General features: G+C 38.9%; 4 protein-coding genes and 2 long non-coding RNA genes across 6 annotated transcripts; 4 read left to right on the top strand and 2 right to left on the bottom strand.

The window, feature by feature from the left end:
- Positions 1-370: 370 nt before the first annotated feature.
- On the top strand, positions 371-1,577 carry LOC122992438 (trace amine-associated receptor 6-like). Its single transcript, XM_044366228.1, has 2 exons — positions 371-543; positions 767-1,577. The coding sequence occupies exons 1-2, from the start codon at positions 371-373 to the stop codon at positions 1,575-1,577; spliced, it is 984 nt and encodes a 327-aa protein (XP_044222163.1).
- Positions 1,578-10,480: 8,903 nt separating this feature from the next.
- On the top strand, positions 10,481-11,921 carry LOC122992481 (trace amine-associated receptor 6-like). The gene is made up of 2 exons (XM_044366296.1): positions 10,481-10,653; positions 10,879-11,921. Exons 1-2 carry the CDS (start codon positions 10,481-10,483, stop codon positions 11,687-11,689), a joined length of 984 nt encoding a protein of 327 aa, XP_044222231.1. The 3' UTR covers positions 11,690-11,921.
- A 580-nt stretch (positions 11,922-12,501) lies between these two features.
- On the bottom strand, positions 12,502-13,714 carry LOC122992456. Its single transcript, XR_006406054.1, has 2 exons — positions 13,046-13,714; positions 12,502-12,742 (listed from the first exon to the last, which is right to left on the bottom strand). It is a non-coding gene; the product is annotated as an uncharacterized LOC122992456 (long non-coding RNA).
- Positions 13,715-14,223: 509 nt separating this feature from the next.
- LOC122992321 (trace amine-associated receptor 13c-like) lies at positions 14,224-16,175 on the top strand. The gene is made up of 2 exons (XM_044366086.1): positions 14,224-15,105; positions 15,356-16,175. The coding sequence occupies exons 1-2, from the start codon at positions 14,930-14,932 to the stop codon at positions 16,173-16,175; spliced, it is 996 nt and encodes a 331-aa protein (XP_044222021.1). The 5' UTR covers positions 14,224-14,929.
- Positions 16,176-18,995: 2,820 nt separating this feature from the next.
- On the top strand, positions 18,996-20,219 carry LOC122992506 (trace amine-associated receptor 13c-like). The gene is made up of 2 exons (XM_044366328.1): positions 18,996-19,156; positions 19,289-20,219. Exons 1-2 carry the CDS (start codon positions 18,996-18,998, stop codon positions 20,103-20,105), a joined length of 978 nt encoding a protein of 325 aa, XP_044222263.1. The 3' UTR covers positions 20,106-20,219.
- Positions 20,220-20,987: 768 nt separating this feature from the next.
- On the bottom strand, positions 20,988-21,874 carry LOC122992587. The gene is made up of 2 exons (XR_006406074.1): positions 21,607-21,874; positions 20,988-21,417 (listed from the first exon to the last, which is right to left on the bottom strand). It is a non-coding gene; the product is annotated as an uncharacterized LOC122992587 (long non-coding RNA).

Genomic DNA, 21,874 nt, shown 5'->3' with positions numbered 1-21,874 from the left:
CTGAGACTAGATTATTCTCTCCAGTTGTGCCAAGTTCCTCCTCCGTTTTCAGGCATCAGGAAGATAAATCTATCCTTCTAAGAGGAGATAGGTTCTCCTCCCAGGGGATACTCTGGGAGAGAAGGAGTGAGGATACAGTTTCTGGATAAGAGAGCAGCAGCGAGACATTTCAAGGTCAGAAAGACTGGAGTGCTGCTTGTGCACCATGAAAATAGGGCCCTATGACATACAGAAAAAGAGAGGAGGGAGGTCCATGTCCAAAAGATATGGACAAGTAGGAGGGGAGCAAGAAGATAAAAGAACTGTGTAAGCAAGAGATTGTTCAGAAAGCTGCCAGAGCTCAGCAGCTTCTCCTCTTTCTATCTTTCTAATGGCTGAGACTGTGGAGAGAGTTGAGCTCTGCTTTCCACAACTCAACTCCTCCTGCAGGAAGCCAGAACCCCCTAACACTAATACTGTGCTTATTTACATTTTGTTGTCCTTCATCTCTTTGCTCACTGCAGCTCTCAACCTGCTGGTCATCATCTCCATCTCCCACTTGAGGCAGATAATCGTCATACCTTGAGCAAATATATCGATATATTGTGGTTTGATTTACAGGATAAAGTGGCTTCAGACTTGCACATAGATGTGCTAGCCCTGAGGTCTTTACATACTGGTTGCTGGTCTACTATTAAGTTATACTGTGATTTTTATCAATACAGCTTTTTGCAAAACTACTACTGATATTGCTGATATTCACAGTGATGATGATCTCTCACTGCAGGCAGCTCCACACTTCCACCAACCTCCTTCTCCTCTCTCTGGCTGTCTCAGACTTTCTTGTGGGCCTTCTGGTGATACCCGTTGAAATCCTCTTGACAGAGACCTGCTGGATCCTGGGTGACATCATGTGTGCTCTGTATTATTTTGTACCTATCATAATAATCTCTGCCTCCGTAGGAAACATGGTGCTCATATCAGTCGACCGCTATGTGGCTATTTGTGACCCTCTGCATTACCCCACAAAAGTCACTAAAAAAATAGTTATAATATGTATTTGCCTGTGTTGGATTTGTTCTGTTTTCTATAGCATTATCCTTTTATATGATAACCTGAAGCAACCAGGCAGGTATAATTCCTGCTATGGAGAATGTGTGGTAAATATTACAGGGGCTGTTGACCTTGCTTTGGGCTTCATTATTCCCATTACTGTCATCATAGTTCTGTATATGAGAGTATTTGTGGTGGCTGTGTCTCAGGCTCGTGCTATGAGGTCTGGCATTGCAGCTGTTTCACTCCAGCATTCAGTGAAAATAACTGTTATGAAATCTGAGATTAAAGCAGCCAGGACTCTTGGTGTTGTTATAGTTGTGTTTCTGATGTGTTACTCTCCATATTACTGTGTGTCTCTCACAGGCCAGGACATCTTGGTCCATTCTACAACTGAGGCCTTCATGATTTTTCTCATGTATTTTAACTCTTGTCTAAACCCCGTCATATATGCCTTTTTCTACCCCTGGTTTAAAAAAGCTATCAAACTCATTGTTACTCTTCAGATACTGCAGCCTGACTCCTGTGAGGCCAACATACTGTAGCCAGAAACTGTAGAATGAGTGAGAAGGCTGTATACGTACTTATGCAAATCTTTTTAAAAGCTGTTTTTTTTTCATAGTGTTTTTATAAACAGACAACAATTCAGGAGCTGGAAGATGAGAATCTTTTGGTGACTGTAATGGTACATATAATGTAAATCATTTACTAATTCATTCCCACACATGCCTTTTTCTACAGCATAAAATATATAAGTTTTTAAAGGAGATAATGTTGACGATAAAATGCTCTACAAGTTCCGGAGTAACCAGTTAACTGGAAAAAAAGCATCCAGCAACAGCAGTCTGAGGCCGGAATTCTCCACAGACTCTTTGGCCCTGTTCACAACTGGCATTAACATGCATCTTGGATGATCTGATCATAAGTGGACAAACAGCTCTAAATACATCAGTTCAGACGTGGCATGAGAATGTGATCGGATCTAATTCTCTCGCTCTATATGCAAATAAATACATACATCATTATGTTTGCAAAGACCAAATGTGGTGCAGAGGAGAGCAAAACTCAGGAGAGACTCAGCAGTCAGACATTTGTTAGAGGCTGAGATTGTCACTAAAATGAGAATAGCTGGTCGACCTTAAAGGTCAGTCCACCTTAACTGAGCCTGGTCAGGTTAGGCTAACCCATTGTCAATAACTTCGGGGCTAACCCCCTTCACTTTAATCAGCAGGTAGCAAGCAAGACACGAGAACTTCACTTGGGTCTTGAGGAGTGGTAGTATTTATTCACTGACAAATACACAAGTACTGTACTGACAAAAACTGTACTGTTACTGTACTGCTATTGCACTGCTATGTCCACAATTTGACTGTTTTCTTCATATTCTCTGGTCACCGGACATTGTTTTGCACATCAATATGACACCATTGGCACGCAAATGAATACGTACCTCCGCTTATGCAGAAGACGTCACTTGAGTTGGTGGTCCTTTAAGGTGGTCCAGGACACATTTGCATACACACTGCTAAAAGAATGTGGCAATTTGTGGGCCAAACCACCTCTGAATGTGGTCTGAGTGATTGGATCTCAATACGTCCTCAATGCGTCTTGGGTGCATTCACACCTGTACTTAGAGCTGTCCACTTGTGATCAGATCACTCAAGATGTATTTTAATGCCTGGTGTGAACAGGGAATTTGTTTTTATTTACAGGTGTCCAGTTTGGTGCTTTCTCTAACTTATTCTAACGGTTTCACTTGCTGTATGTGTGACATGAATGATAAAATAAAATACACTGACAACAGATCTACAGCGAAATGGTCTTCTTCTAAAATCACACATCATTATGTTGCAGTCCTGTTTACTAAGGTCCTGTTAAATGTAGCCTGGTGAAATTAAACCAGCACAGGACACAGAAATGTCTTTTTGGGGTCTTTATTCTGAACAGGAAAATTAAGTCACTTGAGATTTTAAAAAATAATAAAAGCTTTAAAAACAAAATATGCAGAAGGTCCTTTGCTTTATATGCAGTTCTTGTAAATAAACAAAATCTTTAACGGCTGAGGACTCTTCTATGCACTGTAACACTCACAGCCCTGTCTAGTCTACTTAAGGTGTAACAGCCAGGCTCTTCACGGTATTCAGTACAATAGTAGTATCGATTACCATACACTACTGGTGCTAAAATATCCACTACAAAAGATTGCAAAAATAACTAGGCTAGCACAAGAGTGCAAAAGTAACTATGATGGCTCATCCTTATAACAGAAAGAGCCCACAAATTCACAATTAGCAATCTTACACTCACAGGCCTTGTATAAAATTTTACAATGAATGTGTGGAATTTGAATACATACTAACTGTTGTGCATCTGTCCAGGAGCACAAGCTCAGAGGTGCTGGGACACCATACACCAATTACATCAGGTTCCTCACATGAATATGCTCTAAACACGTTCCACATATCTGTCAACATCCAACAAAATACAATCACATTAGTGACACCCGTCACTTTTAAATGTTTATCACATGATATTTACCTTCAAAAACAGCCCATAATACCCAGAAAAACAACAAGTGTCTGCGTCATGGTAAAACCATAGGTAAATGTTTTAGACTTTCACACTCCCACTTTTAAAATTAAGTGGCTCAAAACGTACTTGAGAAATCCAAATTTATTTAGACACTTACTTTCTTAATATATACATTTCCCCCTCATAAATACTACATTTGGAATAACCAGAATATATGTTTCAAACGCAAATCAATGTTTTTAAAGAAATGGGCTGATAATGGCATACTATTTGTCTGTCAATTGTTTAACAAGCAGGGTCATATATTTACTTATAATGAATTCTTATCAGAATATAACATTCCTATAATTCCTATAGAATTTGCTATTGTCTTTCATGCTATGCCGTCAGGTATTAAAATTCTGCTGTCATCTGCAACTGGAGATATTTTCCATCAAACTACTTTGTGAGAATTTTATATTGGGAATTCAGATCCTTTTTGGAGTATAAAAACTAATAATAAATTTATAAGGGAAACAACCCACAGGGGCACAATTAGAAAACCTGCTTCTGTATTTGTTTTGAATAATCTGTATATTGGTATAGACTGGAAAAAACATGGTTATTACCCAGGATTTTTTCCTTCAAATAAGCATCTTTTAACTGGATGAAGGTTTTTAGTCATCTGATGGCTGGATTTTAAGTTATTCATGAATCAAGCTGAACAAACATGAGTGGCAGCTCAGACTGTAGCCGCTCCCTGAACACCATCAGATAAATATTGACTTTTAAGCTGTGACTTTTCTTGTTCAGTGTTTTAATTACCAGTTTCTTTACTTTGGAGTGGATGAGACCTCTTTGGAAAATTTGGCCATGTTGTTTTGTGAGTTTTTCTGGACTATACTCAGATATAATGGCTGTGTGTGTAGACTGCAAACAGTGCTCACAGTTTAAAGGATGATTCCACCACCTGAAACCAGAGCTTTGGAAAAAGATCAGCTGATTGAAAGCTTTGTCTCCGTAGCTGCTGCTCAGGCAAAACATATTTCCCATTTATGGTCCTCCAGTCTTTCTGTCCTAGAGGCCTGATCACCCTCCCACCTGCTGACACAATTGGTCTCAGCTTCTGTGGCCATTGGGGATGAATGACACATCACACCAAGAGTCTGAGCACACCGAAATTGATTTTGCCCTCCTTTTTAATGTTTTAAAAGACTGTGTAATGTCTATTTTTATCTCTGACCCGATTCCCACACTTGGTTGCGGAGCTGATCGTTTTAGCTGCATTCTCAGCCTGCACACCTGGCTCCAGTCCGCATGCAGATCTCACAACATGGATTTTATTGATAATTTTCACTTGTTCTGGGGTTGTGCTTCTCTCTTCAGAAGAGACAGGATTCATCTCTATAAGCGGTGTAGCCAAATGCTGTCCACTAATATTCAACATGCAGTCCAGTCCTATTTACTCAGCACACACCCACCCCGAAACCCCCCTCTCTAAATCTCGTGATTTTGGTTTTTTTATTTCTATGGAAGACCTGGGTGAATGCAGGTGAGCTCCTCTCCTGAGGACTGTAGCTATTTTAATTCACCAAGGTTATCTGGCAGAGGTGGAGGGGTCGCTACTGTTTATAAAAATTGTTTTAGCTTTTCTGTGTTGCCTGCAATGTCCTATAAGAGCTTTGAATTCGGGAAGATGGCCTGCAGGGACTGTAACTCTTGTGCAGAGAAACAGCTCCAGGTTAGTTGCATATCTCCTCTGGAGATCAGCTGCTGGGCTGCGCATCTACTCAGCAGAAAGGGTCGCAAAGTTATTCAGGGGTCCAAAAATGTTGTTGAGGTCCTCATATGAATTATATCTCTGATCCATTTCTGCATCTAGTCTGTCCATGATGGTCAAAAACACACTGGTGAAAAACTTCCTGTTAAGTCAACTTCAGATGATATGGATTCATCGGTGTGTTTTTTTGCTTCTTCTTACATTGTGTCATTCTTTGTAAACTTGTGGCACTGTTGGAGACATAATTTTAGCCTTAGCCTCAAACTGATCTCTCAAGCTTGCAACATACTGCCTCAACAATCTTACCAGATCCACAGCATTGGACAGGTCCAACTCCACAGCCTGTAATGCTACACTTGCTTTTTGAAAACGCTGGTGAACACAATTCCATATGTGGCACAGAAGAGCTATTTCTTTTTTGCAAAGACTTGGCTTCATTTCTTGCCATTACACTTTGTTTAATGTCATCTGCAATGGCAACTTGAATGTTGACTTAAGTGCCTGTGTCGCTTGTGCATGTGCAGTCCATCTGGTATCAGAGAGGGATTTCGAATTTTCAATACGCTCGTTTTAATTTGGCTGCAATTCTGCAGTCACCATCTTTCCATCTAACAGCTGACTTGGAGCAGAAGTAACAAATTTGCACAAAATGGAAAAATTCAGCTGTCTCCATGCAGCAGATGACACTGTTAACTCCAACCAGATTTAGTTTGTGTGCTGCGCAAGCACTCCACTAGAGGATTGTCTTTCATGCAAGCTTGTAATCTTTTGTACATGTCTGACATATTTGCTGCATTATCGAAGCACTGTCCCCTACAGTTGCTCATATTGATATCCATATCTTGAAAAACAGTTAGATTTTATTTTATTGATTCATTAAAATATAAATCAGTTGTTCTATTCCTCCATGTTTCATTAAAACCTGTATTTAGCTTTCTTTCAAGGTCTTGGAGTATTCTTTGCTCTTAACTTTTGTACTGATAATGATGATCATGTCAACTTACTTCTGTTAACACACACACACACACGCATGCACACACGCACGCACGCACGCACGCACGCACACACACACACACACACACACACACACACACACTTTGTTACCAAGATCCATTGGGCAATGGACAACTCTGTAGCTCATTAGCTGCTCCTGCTGGCTAAGTTTTCACACCTGCTGTCATTAGTGACAGATAATGACATCATTGCAATTAAATGTGTTAATGTAAGACAAAACAAGGTCTTACATCAACACATGATGCATTCATTTCTAAGTAGACCAACTATTCAAAGTTAATAGTAAACACCATAAACATTTGTGATGCAACCTCCACACAACAATAGATGATATAATCTTCGCTTAAAAGGTATTTGATAACCCAAATCACTTAAAAATGAACATAAAGTGTTAGTTATTGAGCCATACACATGAATCACAATTCTGAGAAGTAAAAACGACACTCTGAACAATGTAATAAGTAATTGTTCAGTGTGTACAAACAAACAACAATTCATTTATTGATGCATGTAGGCTGCAGCTACTGTGTCATTAAAGGGTAGGTTACAATTTTTCAAGTCTGTCTGAAAACAAATGTCAGGTGCCCAAATGGACACTGAAACAGGATTTGCTCGCTGTAATCATTCTTCTTGTTCATACTAAGCATTAGAGGATTCCCTCCAAATGCACTTAGAATGTAAGTGATGGACAAAATCCACAGTTCTGTGCAAAAATATATTTTTTAAGTTTATCTGAAGATAATTTGAGGCTTCAGCCATCTGCGTTAGTCAAATAAATTTAACATCTTCCACAGTTACAGTCTTTTTAGTGAAAAAATTCCCTCCTTGTGTCTTGGCAAACATTTTCCTGTTCAGCTGCAGTGGACGGATCGTAACAAAAAGAGAGAATTTAGCACTGAAAAGACTGTAACTTTGAAAGATATGGACTTGATTCAATTAATTTGAACAGCTGAAGCCTCATTTTCTTCAAATAAACTTTGGAATAGATTATTGCATGGAAGGAGGACTGTGGATTTTATCCCCATCACTTACAATGATTAAGGGTTCCCTTTAATAGCCAGCATGAACAGGAGTCATGTGTATAGCAACACCCCCCCCCCCCAAAAAAAAACACATGTCAATGTTCATATAGACACCTTACTTGCTTGAATTGCTCATGGAAGACGGACATTTCTCTTGATCAACTTGTGTGTTTGACATAAGTTCCGTTTACCTCTGACAGAAATGTAAACTGGTCCATGAGTGCCAAAAATACTGTTTTCCTCAGTAATGGTACCAGCTGACCAGACAGCTATCTAGAAGAACTTTTTTGAAGGGTGACTGAAAATCCCAGAGAAAATGTCGAAATATTTTCCATGTACAGTGATACAGAGACAAAAGTTTATATGACCAGGTCATGAACTACACACTGGCTACAATGCGAAGGGGTGGGAGGGTCGGTACACTTCTGAAGTTGGATGATGTCCACACTGCATGCTTACTTTGTGCTGCATGTGTGCAGTGTTTTGCCTTTGTATAGCAGTTCAAGTTTGACACAAAGCTAACAGTTTCAATTTTTATTTTACTCATTTATTTACTTATTTATTCATTTTTCAGGATGGTACCTAGACTGGAGCTGGCAGTATATTTTTTGTTGTACTCACTGTACATTAGTACAAAGTCCTACACACATAACACAAACACACATACACAAACAAGCCTCTCTGGCAAGGGGTTTCACACCTGCTTGCATTAGTGTCAGATGATGACATCACTGCAATCAGAGGTGTTAAGAAAAAACACAAACAGCAACATGATGCAGTGTCTTCACATCAAAACATGATGCAATCATTGCTTAACAAATAAGGTAAACTGATTTTTTAAAGAGATCATATCTGTCATGACCTTAAACATGTGTGATGCAGCCTCTACACATCAACACATGATGCAAGCATGATTAAAGAGTCAGTTAGCAAATGACACATGAGACATATTTCTTACTTTGGGTTATCTAGCTATTCAGAAAATTACGATTTACAAAGAGTTTGATATATTATCACAGTACAAACCATTTTGTTTGAAAAACCCAACAGCATTGCATTTCTATTTAATCCAACGTTTACTCAGAAGTCCTTTTTACAAAATGCGAGCAGTTATGGGGTAGGGGCATCCTAAAGATGCACACAGAAAGCTGGAATTTTTTGTGTAAATAATCACACAGGAGACAGCAGCTGGTGTGTGTATACTGCAAAACCATTCACACAACACTAGAGGGGGGGCTTGGCCCAACAGTCCCTTATTATCTCCCTTTTTATAGTTGACAAAAACCTTTACATGACTGATTATGTAATAAAAACACTGAGTTTAAAGTCTCACTCAATAGTCCATATTTCAAATTATGAACCGCTCGTGTCACTGTCCACAGTGTCACTGTCCTTATCCTTGTCCATTGTGGTTTGGGCCGGACTACTGTGCTGCTTGCTGTGTTATTCAGGGTGGTGTCAGAGAGTCTCCATCTCTGCTGGCCTCAGGTCCACCCGATTATACTCCTTTCCTCCACCTGCCAGTCCTGTCTCCAGGTAGAGGCTTCATTCTGATATCTTGGTCAATAGACAGCTTCAGTGACTGGGAGAGGAGCCTTCAGTCACCGAGCCATCAGTCTTTGTGCTGGACTGCAATGCATGCCCTCTGTGGGTGTATTTCTCCACTGCACAATGGCTAACCATGGGTTGTTACCCACACTGGCTGCTTTCTCGCACGGTTTTTTACTATCTTCACAGCCAACTCAACTTTCCTATTAGACGTTGGGTGTCTGGGTTATGACATGACATGTTCGAAGTTCCATTCCTTTGCAAACTCTCAATGTTTCATAGTCAAACTGTTGATCCACAGTCTGTAATCACCTGGTCAGGCTGCCCATGCCGGCATCACAGCATCACGTGCATTGACGAGGGTGAAGATACGAGCCATGGCCACCCAAGAAAACCCATATGACCTGAAGGACTAAACAGAAGTTCAAACCAGCAGACCCCAAAGAACACAAGAACATAAAAAGACCAAAAAACACCCAAAGTCCAGGCAGGGTGTGACAGAAAGTTACCGATTTGCCATCTGCTGAAGATATGAAGATCTTGATCTTTATCAAGTTTTGGAGATTTTGCTAACCTACTTGTGGATTTAACACTAATGAAGTGTTCATAATGATATTCCTTTTGTACAATACTTTAGGCAGAAGTTTTAACAGTTGGCAATTTTTCAGCCATTTGATAATGTGGAGAATGTTATACAACAACAGAAGAGGTTACATAAAGCTAGATGATGCAACACAGGTAATAAGTGACTGTAGCTTCTTCTATTTGTTACTCTGTTTACTCAAAGGTCTGGACTGTCAAGCAATTGGTCAACAGTGCAAGGTCATGTGTCCATAGTTGAACTTGATGTGAAAACTTGCAGATTTGACTCACTCCTGCAAAGGCATCCACTAATTGCTAATTGATTATGCAGCAAAATTTAGCTGTATTAAATGCTGGTGTGACCGGGCCCAAGCAACGCACCCAAAATCTGCCATAATTAAGTTTTGGGTAATGTTAGCGGCTCGGTTTTTCTCTCATGAGTGGGGAAGTGTTTTTTTCTAAACTCACATTAGTCCTCCATCCTTAAAGCCTTTTCTCTTGTAAAAGTAAAACATACTGTTTGGAAATACTAATTTAGATATCACACAAATCAATCCTTGTGTTGCTCATTCAAGTAACTTAGTAAACATCTGACAGCAGTATGTTAGAAATAATAGTCTGATATTATGTTCTTTTCTCATAATACTGTGCTATAATTGTAGCTAAATGTTCGCAGGTCTTTGCTAGTTACTTAATAATGAGAAATAGGCTGACATTTTTTGTTTGTGATAGAAAGGGGAAAAGAAAGAAAATTAGAGACAGAGTGTAGCTTTTCATTACTCTATTCAGTTCCCAACATGACATGATCAACCTCAGAAAGTGAGAGAGGCATTCAAAGAAAGGGTGATGATGAAGATGCTGATGAAGAGTATGTTGCGCAAAGCTTTTATGTCTCTCTGAGACAGGGGAGCAAGGAGAGAGATAAATGAGCTGTGTGACCAAGAGATTTGGTCAGAAATTTGCCAGAGCTCAGCAGCTTATCCTCTCACTGATGATGGACACCCTGGAGGAAGCTGAACTCTGCTTTCCACAACTCCTCAACTCATCTTGCAGGAAGTCAGAACCTCCTCATTCTGCTATTTTTATTTACATTCTGCTGTTCGTCATCTCTATGTTCACTGCAGCCCTCAACCTGCTGGTCGTCATTTCCATCTCCCATTTCAGGCAGAAATAAGCATTTCAGCATACTAACTAATATATTGTGAAAATTCCAGAGAAAGAGGTGGTTTTGTGTGTTTTATCCTGGTTTTTCAATAAAACCTTTGAATGTGACTAGAGCTTACAGCAGCCACACACTAAATTTTGTTACAAGGTGAATCATTACTGCTCTTTTTTCATAACCACAACTGTTATTATTATATTCACAGTGATGATGTTCTCTCACTGCAGGCAGCTCCACACTTCCACCAACCTCGTCCTCCTCTCTCTGGCTGTCTCAGACTTTCTTGTGGGCCTTCTGGTGATGCCCGTTGAAATCCTCTTGACAGAGACTTGCTGGATCCTGGGTGACATCATGTGTGCTCTGTATTATGTTTTACCTTTCATAATAACCTCTGCCTCCGTTGGAAACATGGTGCTCATATCAGTCGACCGCTATGTGGCTATTTGTGACCCTCTGCATTACCCCACAAAAGTCACTAAAAAAATAGTTATAATATGTATTTGCCTGTGTTGGATTTGTTCTGTTTTCTATAGCATTATCATTTTATATGATAACCTGAAGCAACCAGGCAGGTATAATTCCTGCTATGGAGAATGTGTGGTAAATATTGCAGGGGCTGTTGACCTTGTTTTGACCTTCATCATTCCCATTTCTGTCATCATAGTTCTGTATATGAGAGTATTTGTGGTGGCTGTGTCTCAGGCTCGTGCTATGAGGTCTGGCATTGCAGCTGTTTCACTCCAGCATTCAGTGAAAATAACTGTTTTGAAATCTGAGATTAAAGCAGCCAGGACTCTTGGTATTGTTATAATTGTGTTTCTGATGTGTTTCTCTCCATATTACTGTGTGTCTCTCACAGGCCAGGACATCTTGGTCGGTTCTACAACTGAGGCCTTCATGATTTTTCTCATGTATTTTAACTCTTGTCTAAACCCCGTCATATATGCCTTTTTCTACCCCTGGTTTAAAAAAGCTATTAAACTCATTGTTACTCTTCAGATACTGCAGCCTGACTCCTGTGAGGCCAACATACTGTAGCCAGAAACTGTAGAATGAGTGAAAAGGCTGTTTAAGTATTTATACAAATCTTTTTAAAAGCTGTTTTTTTTCATAGTGTATAACAATTCAGGAGCTGGAAGATGAGCATCTTGTGGTGACTGTAATGGTACATATAATGTAAATCATTTACTATTTAATCTCATACATGCTTCTCAGTTAGTACAGTCACATCCATAAAATATGTAAGTTTTTAAAGGAGAGAATGTTGATGATGAAAAGATCTGCAAGTTCTGGAGGAACCAGTTAATTGAAAAAAAGAAAAGCATCCAGCAACAGCAGTCTGAAGTCAGAATTCTCCACACACTTTTTGTCAGGTGTCCAGTTTGGTGCTTTCACTAACAGATTCTAATGGTTTCACTGGCTGTATGTGTGTATGTATGATAAAATAAAATAAACTGACAACAGATCTACAGTGAAGTGGTCTTCTAAAATCATGAAATAAACGAATAAACAGCTCACACACTGCAGTGGACGGGCTGTTTATTTGTTCATTTTATGATTTGCTCGCTTTCTGCCCAACACCTGTCCTCCTCTTTGGTTTGGATGTGCGTGCACACTGCAATCGTCTTCTAAAATCACACATCATTATGTTTTATTTTAAAACACTGACAGTGGCAGAATTACAGTATTAGTATTACTGGATCTCAGTGCCGCATTTGACACGGTTGACCACAACATATTACTAGACAGACTGGAAAAGTTGGTGGGACTTTCTGGCACAGTACTAAACTGGGAGGAAAAAACAAACTTCAGGCACTCATGCGTGGAGCAGGAATGGAAAAACTCTGGGATTAAGTGAAAAAGTCTTTATTCAACATGGCTACTTACAATTAAAAAACTGACCTGTTTCAATCATAAAGGTCTTCATCAGAGTACAGGGGTGAACAAACAACAGGCAAACCTTTTATAAACTTGGCAGGGGGTATCACCCAATCCTGATTATTGAGTGAACGCAGGTGTTTGACAGGAAATGGATCACAATGAGAAGCCATGTTTAAAATGGCACGCCTCTTCAAGTACTCAGGAAATATCCTGCACAAAAATGAGAAATAAATGACCAAAACAACATTAAGATTGTATACATCAAATCAATACATTTCCAAAAATAATCAATTACTTAAATTATGTAACCATACACATGAATGATACTCTACATTTATAGAAAAGGTGTGTAATCAATCTCCTCATTTAAACCAGGATATACCATTGCATCAAGTTTGAAAATCTAAAAAGTTTCCTTTTGAGAAGTCTGCGTAAACGATCACCACCCCTGATGGACATCTTTAGTAATTCTAAACCCTCTATCCTCAACAAGGAATCATTACTATTATGTACCTCTTTGAAGTGTTTGGCCATGGGGTAGTCCACATTCTGGGTTCTGATCACATATTTGTGTTCTGAAAGTCTGTCCTTAAGGCATCTTTTAGTGCGTCCTATACAGAAACAGTTACATGGGCATGTGAGACGGTATACAACAAAAGAAGTGTTACAGTTTATAAAGTCTCTTTGATTGTACTTTTGTCCTGTTTTCAGATCAGTAAATGTCTTTGTTTGAATCACATTTGAACAGTGCTTGCATGTGTTAATAAAACTTGAAAGTACCCGAGGGCCTCTTTAACCACATGTCCTCTTTACGTGCTGGTAGATAACTGTAACCAATTTTTCTTTTATAGTAGAAGCTTGTTTGTAGGATATAACTGGTGGTTCTGGGAAAAACTCTCAGATTAGGGTCACTTTTTAAGATAGCCCAATTAGAATGAATGGTATGTTTAATTTTCTGAGATTTAGTGTTACAACGCGTGACAAAAAATTAATTGGAGGAATTCCTCTCTTGTTTGTCAGACTTGCACAATAGATTGCTGCGGTTTATATATCAGACTTTTTCTAAAGCAGTGGAAATAATATGTAGCTTATAAGACCTTTCCTTGAGTAGCTCTGATAGGCTTTTGGCCTGCTTCTCAAAGTCAGAGTCAGAGTCAGAAATCCGCCTGCCTCTTTGAAACTGTCCATATGGGATATTCTTTTTTTTGATGTGGAGGGTGGAAGGAATGATAATGAAGTAGAGAATTTCTGTTTTTTTGCGAAATAAAGTGGTATGTAAACCATTGTCATCATCTTTATAAATAGTGAGATCCAAGAAATAGATTTTTTCTTTAGAGTATTCCATGTTTAGACTTTACATTCACTCTCAGGACATTATTATGAAGTTGCTGCACGCTATTCTTGACCACAGCAGCTTCATATTGTGTTATGCTGCTGCTGTTGCTGCTGGGTCCAATTATCCTTGTATCTCTTTTGGATCAGGTTTATCTCTTTTTCTTTTTTTTTGAAAATGAATGAATATGCTCACTCAGACTTTTAAAATGAAGGCTTTTTACATTTTCAGAATGAGTGAAGGAATTAGGAGAGAGGAGACAGAAGTGAGGAAGAATTGCAGAATGTAATGGTGTTGAAAGAAATACAAGGAGAAAGTAAAGAACTGATTTAAGGTTTAATAAATAATTACTGAAGACTTGAGATTTACTTGAGACTTGCCAAAAAATGACTTGGTCCCACCACTGCTTTATAGCATAGTCTCATTGCTCCAATCAGTGCTGTTGCAGCTGCACCACACAGCAGTTTTCAGCAAATGAATGATGTAACTGGTGAACACGAGCATTTAGCTGCTAAAGGGCCATATACAGTATACAGTCTTTCAGAAGTTGGTGGAGACCAAACCAAAGCAAAATGTGAGTGAATAATGGACTTACACATACATCAGGTGACCAGAGACATAACTCATAATTAATGCTGATGTTGCTCCATGTCTGGTGGATGTGTAAATAGGCGACTGTTTGCTAACATGTTAGCCACAAGGCCATAATACGTCAAGTATGTTTGTGATGTTCAGCTTTTTGTGGATTTCTTTGACCATGTGGCCAAGAAACTGATATTGCTTTCGGACCTAACTGCTGAAACTGTTATCACAAGATTTTAAAATATTATCAGGATGTAATGGAAATGTTAGATGCAAACAGAAAGAGAAAAAAAGAGCAGGTACCAAGACAAGATGGGAAAAAAAAGTATGATGAATAGATTGAGGGAGGAGGGCCATCAGGCTCCATGTAAGAGAAAACATGAGCTATAGTTAGGGGGAGGCAAAGGGAGGAGAGTGATAAAAGAGCTGTGTGATAGAGAGCTTCGGCCAATAAGCTGCAAGGGTTCTGGAGCTTCTCCTCAATGATGATGGAGACCCTGGAGGGAGCTGGACTCTGCTTTCCACACCTGAACTCTTCCTGCAAGAAACCCACACATCCTCACACTGAGGCCATGCTGATATATGTTCTGCTGTCCTCCATTTCTCTGGTCACTGTTGCTCTTAACCTGCTGGTCATCCTCTCCATCTCCCACTTCAGGCATATATAATATAAACTAAATGATATAAACTCTCCAACATAAGCTGAAATGTTATAATTTACATAAATAGCTTGACCTAGGAGAAGACATTGTTTTGATGTGGTATATAAATGTTACGTCTACTGCTTTGTTTTGTTTGTGACAGTGATTTACTGTGAAGTAATTATTATATTGCTGCATTATTCTATTTACAGATTGTTTGTTATGTCTGTATGATTACAATATATTGATTATACTCTCCCTGTCCAGGCAGCTCCACACCCCCACCAACCTCCTCCTCCTCTCTCTGGCTGTCTCAGATCTCCTTGTGGGTCTCCTGCTGATGCCTGTTGAAATCATCTACATAGAAGCCTGCTGGTTTCTTGGTGATATTGTGTGCACTCTGTATTATGTTGTAGACTACATCATTACCTCTACCTCGGTAGCCAATATGGTGCTCTTGTCACTTGACCGTTACATAGCCATTTGTGACCCTCTGCATTACCCCACCAAAGTCACTAAGAGAAGAGCAGAAATCTGTGTGTGTTTGTGTTGGATTTGTTCTGTCTTCTATCGGATTCTCCTTTTAAATGATCACCTGGAACAACCAGGAAGGTCCAATTCCTGCTTGGGAGAGTGTGTGGTTGTCATCAACTACATTGCAGGAGTTGTTGACCTTGTTTTCACCTTTATTATTCCCATTACTGTCATCATAATTCTGTATACCAGAGTATTTGTGGTGGCTGTGTCTCAGGCTCGTGCCATTCGGTCTCACATTGCAGCTGTTTCAGCTCAGCGCTCAGGGGCTGTAACTGTGAAGAAAACTGAGATGAAGGCAGCCAGGACTCTTGGTATTGTTGTAGTTGTGTTTCTGATTTGTTTCTGCCCATACTACTACCCAGCTCTGGCAGGTGAAGACACTACAGTCAATGCTTCATATGCAGCTTTTGATATCTGGCTGGCACACTTCAACTCCTGTCTGAACCCCGTGATCTATACCTTTTTCTACCCTTGGTTCAGAAAATCTATTAAACTCATTTTTACGCTTCAGATACTGAAGACTGGCTCCCGTGATGCTAAAATATTGTAAAGACAGACTAGGGTGTTTAAACTTTGTCTTTAAACTGAGATGCTCTTTATGGAAGGTGAATGTATTAATTAGTTTTTGTGCAAAGACACATAGAATCAAGTGGAAAACCTGTTCTTTACTGTCCTTTAATTGTATACTGTCTATGTGTATGTATATTAAACACTAGATTAATCTTGGTCTCTATAAAACATTCCATTCTAACATCATTAATGTAACGACATTGATATTCATGTCGTGAATTCTCAACAAGTCATTAGTCTTGTGATTAATATACTTTGCTAATAATCATTGAAACATAAACATAATCACACAGTAATTTAAACATTATCTTCATTGTTGGGAACAAATCTCACTCCAAGCTGAAGTCAAAAATTGGCAGCCCTGCATATACATTGCGAAACTGTGCCCCCCTCAAAAGTGCCAAAATAGTGAACGTTTGTAAGAATGCTGCTTCAAGTCAAAACCTAGGCTTCAGCCTGCTCTCATACTCCATTTGCAAAGTTACATCTCGTTCTCCCTCAAACCAACAGATTGTTCATGCATGCCCACAAACAGCCGTCCACTCTGTAGATTTTATTGCTAAAGTTGTTGCTAAGTTTGTTCCATGGGTTGTTCATGTTGTCCACCCACAGATTTCAGATCGGATTCAGGCTCAAACATGTACGGATGTATTTGACAAGTTGACATTTTGAGTAAAAAATGACAAAAAGAAGTGAAATCCTACTACTACTGTTTGTTCACGTAGCCTCTGAACCTGGCGGAAGTCTGCCTTTGCTACACATAACAGTTCCATAAACAATTCACCTAAATTGCAAAAAAAAAAAAGCTTTATAGGTGTGAAGCAGCATCATCAAGTCAATGATCTTAGTTCAGTGTTTTGTCTGTAGATGTTGTCATGGCATCCAGGCCAATCATGAGTAGGAGATGTAATGGCTATGATTACATGGGTCATTTTTTCATTCCAATTCAGCGTTCTGTCTTTAAATTAGCACTAAATATGGGCCGTCATTTTTCCTTTCCTCCTCTCCTCAGGTTTTCAGTGTGTGTGTGTTCATTAAACTAATGAAATAATAGTGTCTCTTCTGTGAACTGGTGAATTGGCCAAATGTACACCTGATTGGTTTGCCATTATTATGTGTTTCTTTTCTGCCTATTAGTTAATATGAAATTATCATATCATATCATATATGAAACACAAGCTCAGCTTTTATTACAGACAACAAATACACGTCTTTTGTTCACAATCATTTAAAGGCCACACACAGGGACATATCATAGTGCATGAATTTGGTTTACATCAGGAGAGGGAGATCAAATCTTTACTGGCTGCTACCGTTACTGTTTTATGTGAAATCAATTGTTACTATTTGTAGCGTGATCTCTGTCCTCACATTTCAATATTACTTAGCATAAATTAATCCATATCTCTGAATAAAAGCTATGCAGTGTTCCTTCATTTTTGCCAGTCCTTTTTTTGTCAACATTGATAAGACAGCTGTTGTCAGAAGAGTTCCTCTGCACTGAAGAGTTTATTGCACATCACTGTAATAAATAATAAAAAAAAACAACTGTGCATGAAGCTTTAGGTACATCAGACACTGATCAATCAATAATCTTCTAATATTTCTCATGGTGAGTACATTCCTATCATAGTTTTCATGTCAAGACAAGATTTTAAAACTGGACTAAATGTTGTTTAGAGATTTTTTAAATAGGCTGCATATACAGTACTAGTCAAAAGTCTGAACACACCTTCCCATTCAGAGTCTAAACTTCTGACTGGTACTGTAACATATTTTAGCATCATTTCAGTAGTTATGTTTAAATTTACTACACACTGAAATAAAGTCATTAAATGCTGTTGAGCCAAAATATGCAAAATAGATCAAGGTCACCATAATCCTTCTTGGAACTGAAATGTGTTGTTTTTAGACCTTGTTTTTTGTACAGGTAAAACAAACTAGATAACGTGTTAATTTGTCATCTTTAGAGGTGCTTGTAGGCAGATGTTTTGTGAAATTTTTGGACAGAGCCAGGCTAGATGATTCCCCCTGTTTCCAGTCTTTCTGCTAAGCCAATAAATCCAAATTTAAAACACAGACATGAGAGTGAAATTGATCCTGCCATCTAACTCTCAAAGAGAACACAAATATGTGTATTTCCAAAATGCTGAGCAGTTCCTTTAAAAACATTTGGCCCAGGTTAGTAGCACTTTGCTGGTATGGAGGTTATGGACTGCCAATATTAAAACAAAACTAATTCAAACAAATAATTTCTGTCTTTTCATTTATACCCTGTTTTTCTATTAATCTCACTGTCTTGAATGGCTTGCTTTTGCTGTGATGTTCCCAAGCTATCCCACGATGCATTTCTCAATCTACATCACTGGCTCATCAAAATCCAAGATGGTGGTATTTGCAAAAATGGACAATGAGTCCAGTTGTGGTGATGGCTGCCTTTTTTCATGCAGGGTTCAAGAATGTGGCCTAACCCCTTCATTTAGAGCCTCTGCTAGGTATGGCACTCCAAATTGAGCTCAGGTGCATCCTGTTGTCTTTGATTATCCTCTAGATATCTATAGAACTTGATTGGAGTCCACCTGTTGCAAATTCATCTGATTGGACATAACTTAGAAAGGCTCATGTCAGCAGAGACTAATGTAGATGATGTACAGAGGGAGGGAGGAGGGACATCAGTCTTCAAATAAGACAGAATGTTAGAGGAGGGATGATAGACTCAGACAATTTATGTAACGTCTGAACGTTGGTCAAAAAGGTGTCAGAACTTTGCAGATTCTCGTTTCCTCCTCTCTCTTTGATGATGGAAGGAGCTGAGCTCTGCGTTCTACAACTCAACAACTCCTGCACGAGGCCAAAGCTTTCTGACTCTGAATATCTGCTTATTTACATTCTGCTGTCCTGCATCTCTCTGCTCACTGCAACTCTCAACCTGCTGGTCATCATCTCCATCTCCCACTTCAAGTAGCCAAATATTTTTTCCTTTTATAAAAGTGGTACTTATACAAAGACTGATCATTAAAATTGGTTATTTTTCTAAAAATGCTTTGAATTTGCTATTGAATTAATTTTAGTATGTGGCTCTCTTATCTCCAGACAGCTTCACACTCCCACCAACCTCCTCCTCCTCTCTCTGGCTGTCTCAGATTTCTTCGTGGGCCTCATCATATTCTTTCAAATTGTGCTTATAGACGGCTGCTCGTACCTCAGTGATGTCATGTGTGCTTTGTGTCAGTATCTGACATACATTATTACCTCTGCCTCAGTAGGAACTATGGTGCTCATTTCAGTTGACCGCTATGTGGCTATTTGTGACCCTCTGCATTATCCCATCAAAATCACTCTAAAAAGAATTCAAATCTGTATTTGTCTGTGTTGGATGTGTTCTGTATTATGTTTCAGTTTGCTGATGAAGGATCACCTGAGACATCCTAGCAGATATAGATCCTGTTCTGGAGATTGTGTTATAAGCTTTAACTTTATTGAACGAATTATAGATCTTATTTTAACCTTCATTATCCCCAGTGCTGTCATTTTTGTTCTGTATATGAGAATATTTATTGTGGCTGTGTCTCAGGCTCGTGCCCTGCAGTCACATATTGCAACGGTCACACTCCAGCGTTCAGAGCCTGTAACTGCTAAAAAGTCTGAAATGAAAGCAGCCAGGACTCTTGGTATTGTTATAGTTGCGTTTCTAATATGCATTTGCCCATATTTCTGTGTCACCCTTACAGGCCAGGACACCTTGCTCACTGCTTCATCCGAAGCCTTTGTGGCATGTCTGTTCTATTTTAACTCCTGTCTAAACCCTGTGATCTATGTTTTTTTCTACCCTTCATTCAGAAAATCGATTAAACTCACTGTTACACTTCAAATACTGCAGCCTGACTCCTGTGACACCAACATAATGTAAAGAGACATGGTAGAATCACTGAAATGAGGCCTTCACTGTGGTAAAAGAGATGTGTTGTGAGCATGTTAGTATTGAGTCAACTGTGTACGGGACATAAACCTCTGTCCAAATAAAAAATGCTATTGACATTTTAAGGAAATATAGTACAGACAGAGTCTGTGGAGTAAATAAAATGTGACCTTTTCTACAAGCAGAAGAAATACTGCTTCATGTTATTGAGTCAGTGACATAAAAGCCTCATCTAACTTTTCACAAAGATTAATTCTAATGTATTGTGACAGAAATATGTATAAATGGCTTTCTGTCTGCTGTTCATTGAGTTTTACACCTGTAATATGTCTGTCATTCCATTCTTTTTTGTTAGGCAATGAAAATGGGTATCTGTATCATTAATGAATGATAAATATAATAAACTCATTGCAGTGATTCTAGTTGTGCTCTCAGCTTCATATATGATAAAGTATGTTTTTTCTATGTAGGCTATACTTTTGCAAAACCTATAAAGCAATTGAATATCTAGTCTGTTCCCTCAGAATAGCCTGTATGGGAAAAACTACAACACAGAGACAGAGCGAGTAGGAATTTGCTATAAATTATGGCTAAAGCATCAAATCTAGGATTTATGTCCATCTAGTTGAAAAGCATGATAAATCACCTGCTGGATTCCTGTTTTGATTTCTCTATGTATACCTTTTGCAAAACATCTATCTATCTATCTATCTATCTATCTATATATATATATATATATATATATATATATATATATATATATATATATGTGTATATATATATGAATGGCCACGGCCTCAAGGGGCTTATTGCTTTTATAAAATGGTTACCACGTATACCTGGCAAGTTTCATAAAATAAACACACAGCAACAAAAAATGCAATAATGTATTGATTACAAATAATCAGCGTTCCGCAAAGCAATGTACATTTAGCAGAATAGTTGCCAAGCAACACACAGATGCAGCAACACATAGACAGAGTGGAAAGTATGCTTAAAGATGGGGTGATTATTAACATTTATCTGGATATCGCCATTAAATGTGCAATTATTGAAGTAATGTTCAATTATGTTAGCACACACACATTTTCCAGAAGCAAAGATGTTGCTCCATCATCTTCTCTCGTTGTAGTTTGGGCGCCAGTAAGATTGCAGGGACGGTTCACATTTATGCCCCGTCACTGACATGATTTCTCTTGCCTCTGGGTCAGCATCAGAGTTTCTGTACAGTGGTGCTTCACAAGCAGTGGTTGATGTTGATTGTCTCAGTGCCGACTTCTTTACAAATCCGTCTCTAGTGTACCTAACGTTAGGAGAAAGAAAAAAAAGTTCCCATGTTACAGTTACATTATAACCACATATGTATCTACCATCGACAAACATTATGCTCACTTTCTTTATAGCTATAGCTGCCACTTGCCAGCCATTTCAACATTAGAGTAACCACGCTACTCTGAAGAAAAAGAAAAAAAAAGTTACATCGTTAACTTACTATTGATCGACGGTGTAGTTTGTCCGCTTTGGATGGAGATCAAACGCTGGTATAAAACGAGATGTATTTCTCCAGCGAAGCGACAGGACTCACTGAGTTTCCTGGCTGATCAAACATAAATGTCCGTAGGCTCTCTTGGTTTCTTTCGCCGACATCTTTGTGGGTTATTTGTGCATTCATTGAATGACAGCGTTGCATATTTCTGACCGTTTTCATCCTGGCGGATGATAAATGATTTGGGCTTCAGTTGGCGGTTGTCCTCTTTCGC

The sequence above is a fragment of the Thunnus albacares genome, chromosome 11 (genome assembly GCF_914725855.1).
Source record: "Thunnus albacares chromosome 11, fThuAlb1.1, whole genome shotgun sequence".
In the NCBI taxonomy this organism is placed as follows: Eukaryota; Metazoa; Chordata; class Actinopteri; order Scombriformes; family Scombridae; genus Thunnus; species Thunnus albacares.
This window is presented reverse-complemented; position numbering and strand designations above follow the sequence as displayed.

Excerpts from the sequence above, each read along its gene's own strand:
- LOC122992438 (XM_044366228.1), top strand. The coding sequence starts at position 371 with ATGGCTGAGACTGTGGAGAGAGTTGAGCTCTGCTTTCCACAACTCAAC. Across the intron at positions 544-766 it reads ATCTCCATCTCCCACTTGAG|GCAGCTCCACACTTCCACCA; the intron begins GCAGATAATCGT and ends CTCTCACTGCAG.
- LOC122992481 (XM_044366296.1), top strand. The coding sequence starts at position 10,481 with ATGATGGACACCCTGGAGGAAGCTGAACTCTGCTTTCCACAACTCCTC. Across the intron at positions 10,654-10,878 it reads ATTTCCATCTCCCATTTCAG|GCAGCTCCACACTTCCACCA; the intron begins GCAGAAATAAGC and ends CTCTCACTGCAG.
- LOC122992321 (XM_044366086.1), top strand. The coding sequence starts at position 14,930 with ATGATGATGGAGACCCTGGAGGGAGCTGGACTCTGCTTTCCACACCTG. Across the intron at positions 15,106-15,355 it reads CTCTCCATCTCCCACTTCAG|GCAGCTCCACACCCCCACCA; the intron begins GCATATATAATA and ends CTCCCTGTCCAG.
- LOC122992506 (XM_044366328.1), top strand. The coding sequence starts at position 18,996 with ATGGAAGGAGCTGAGCTCTGCGTTCTACAACTCAACAACTCCTGCACG. Across the intron at positions 19,157-19,288 it reads ATCTCCATCTCCCACTTCAA|ACAGCTTCACACTCCCACCA; the intron begins GTAGCCAAATAT and ends TCTTATCTCCAG.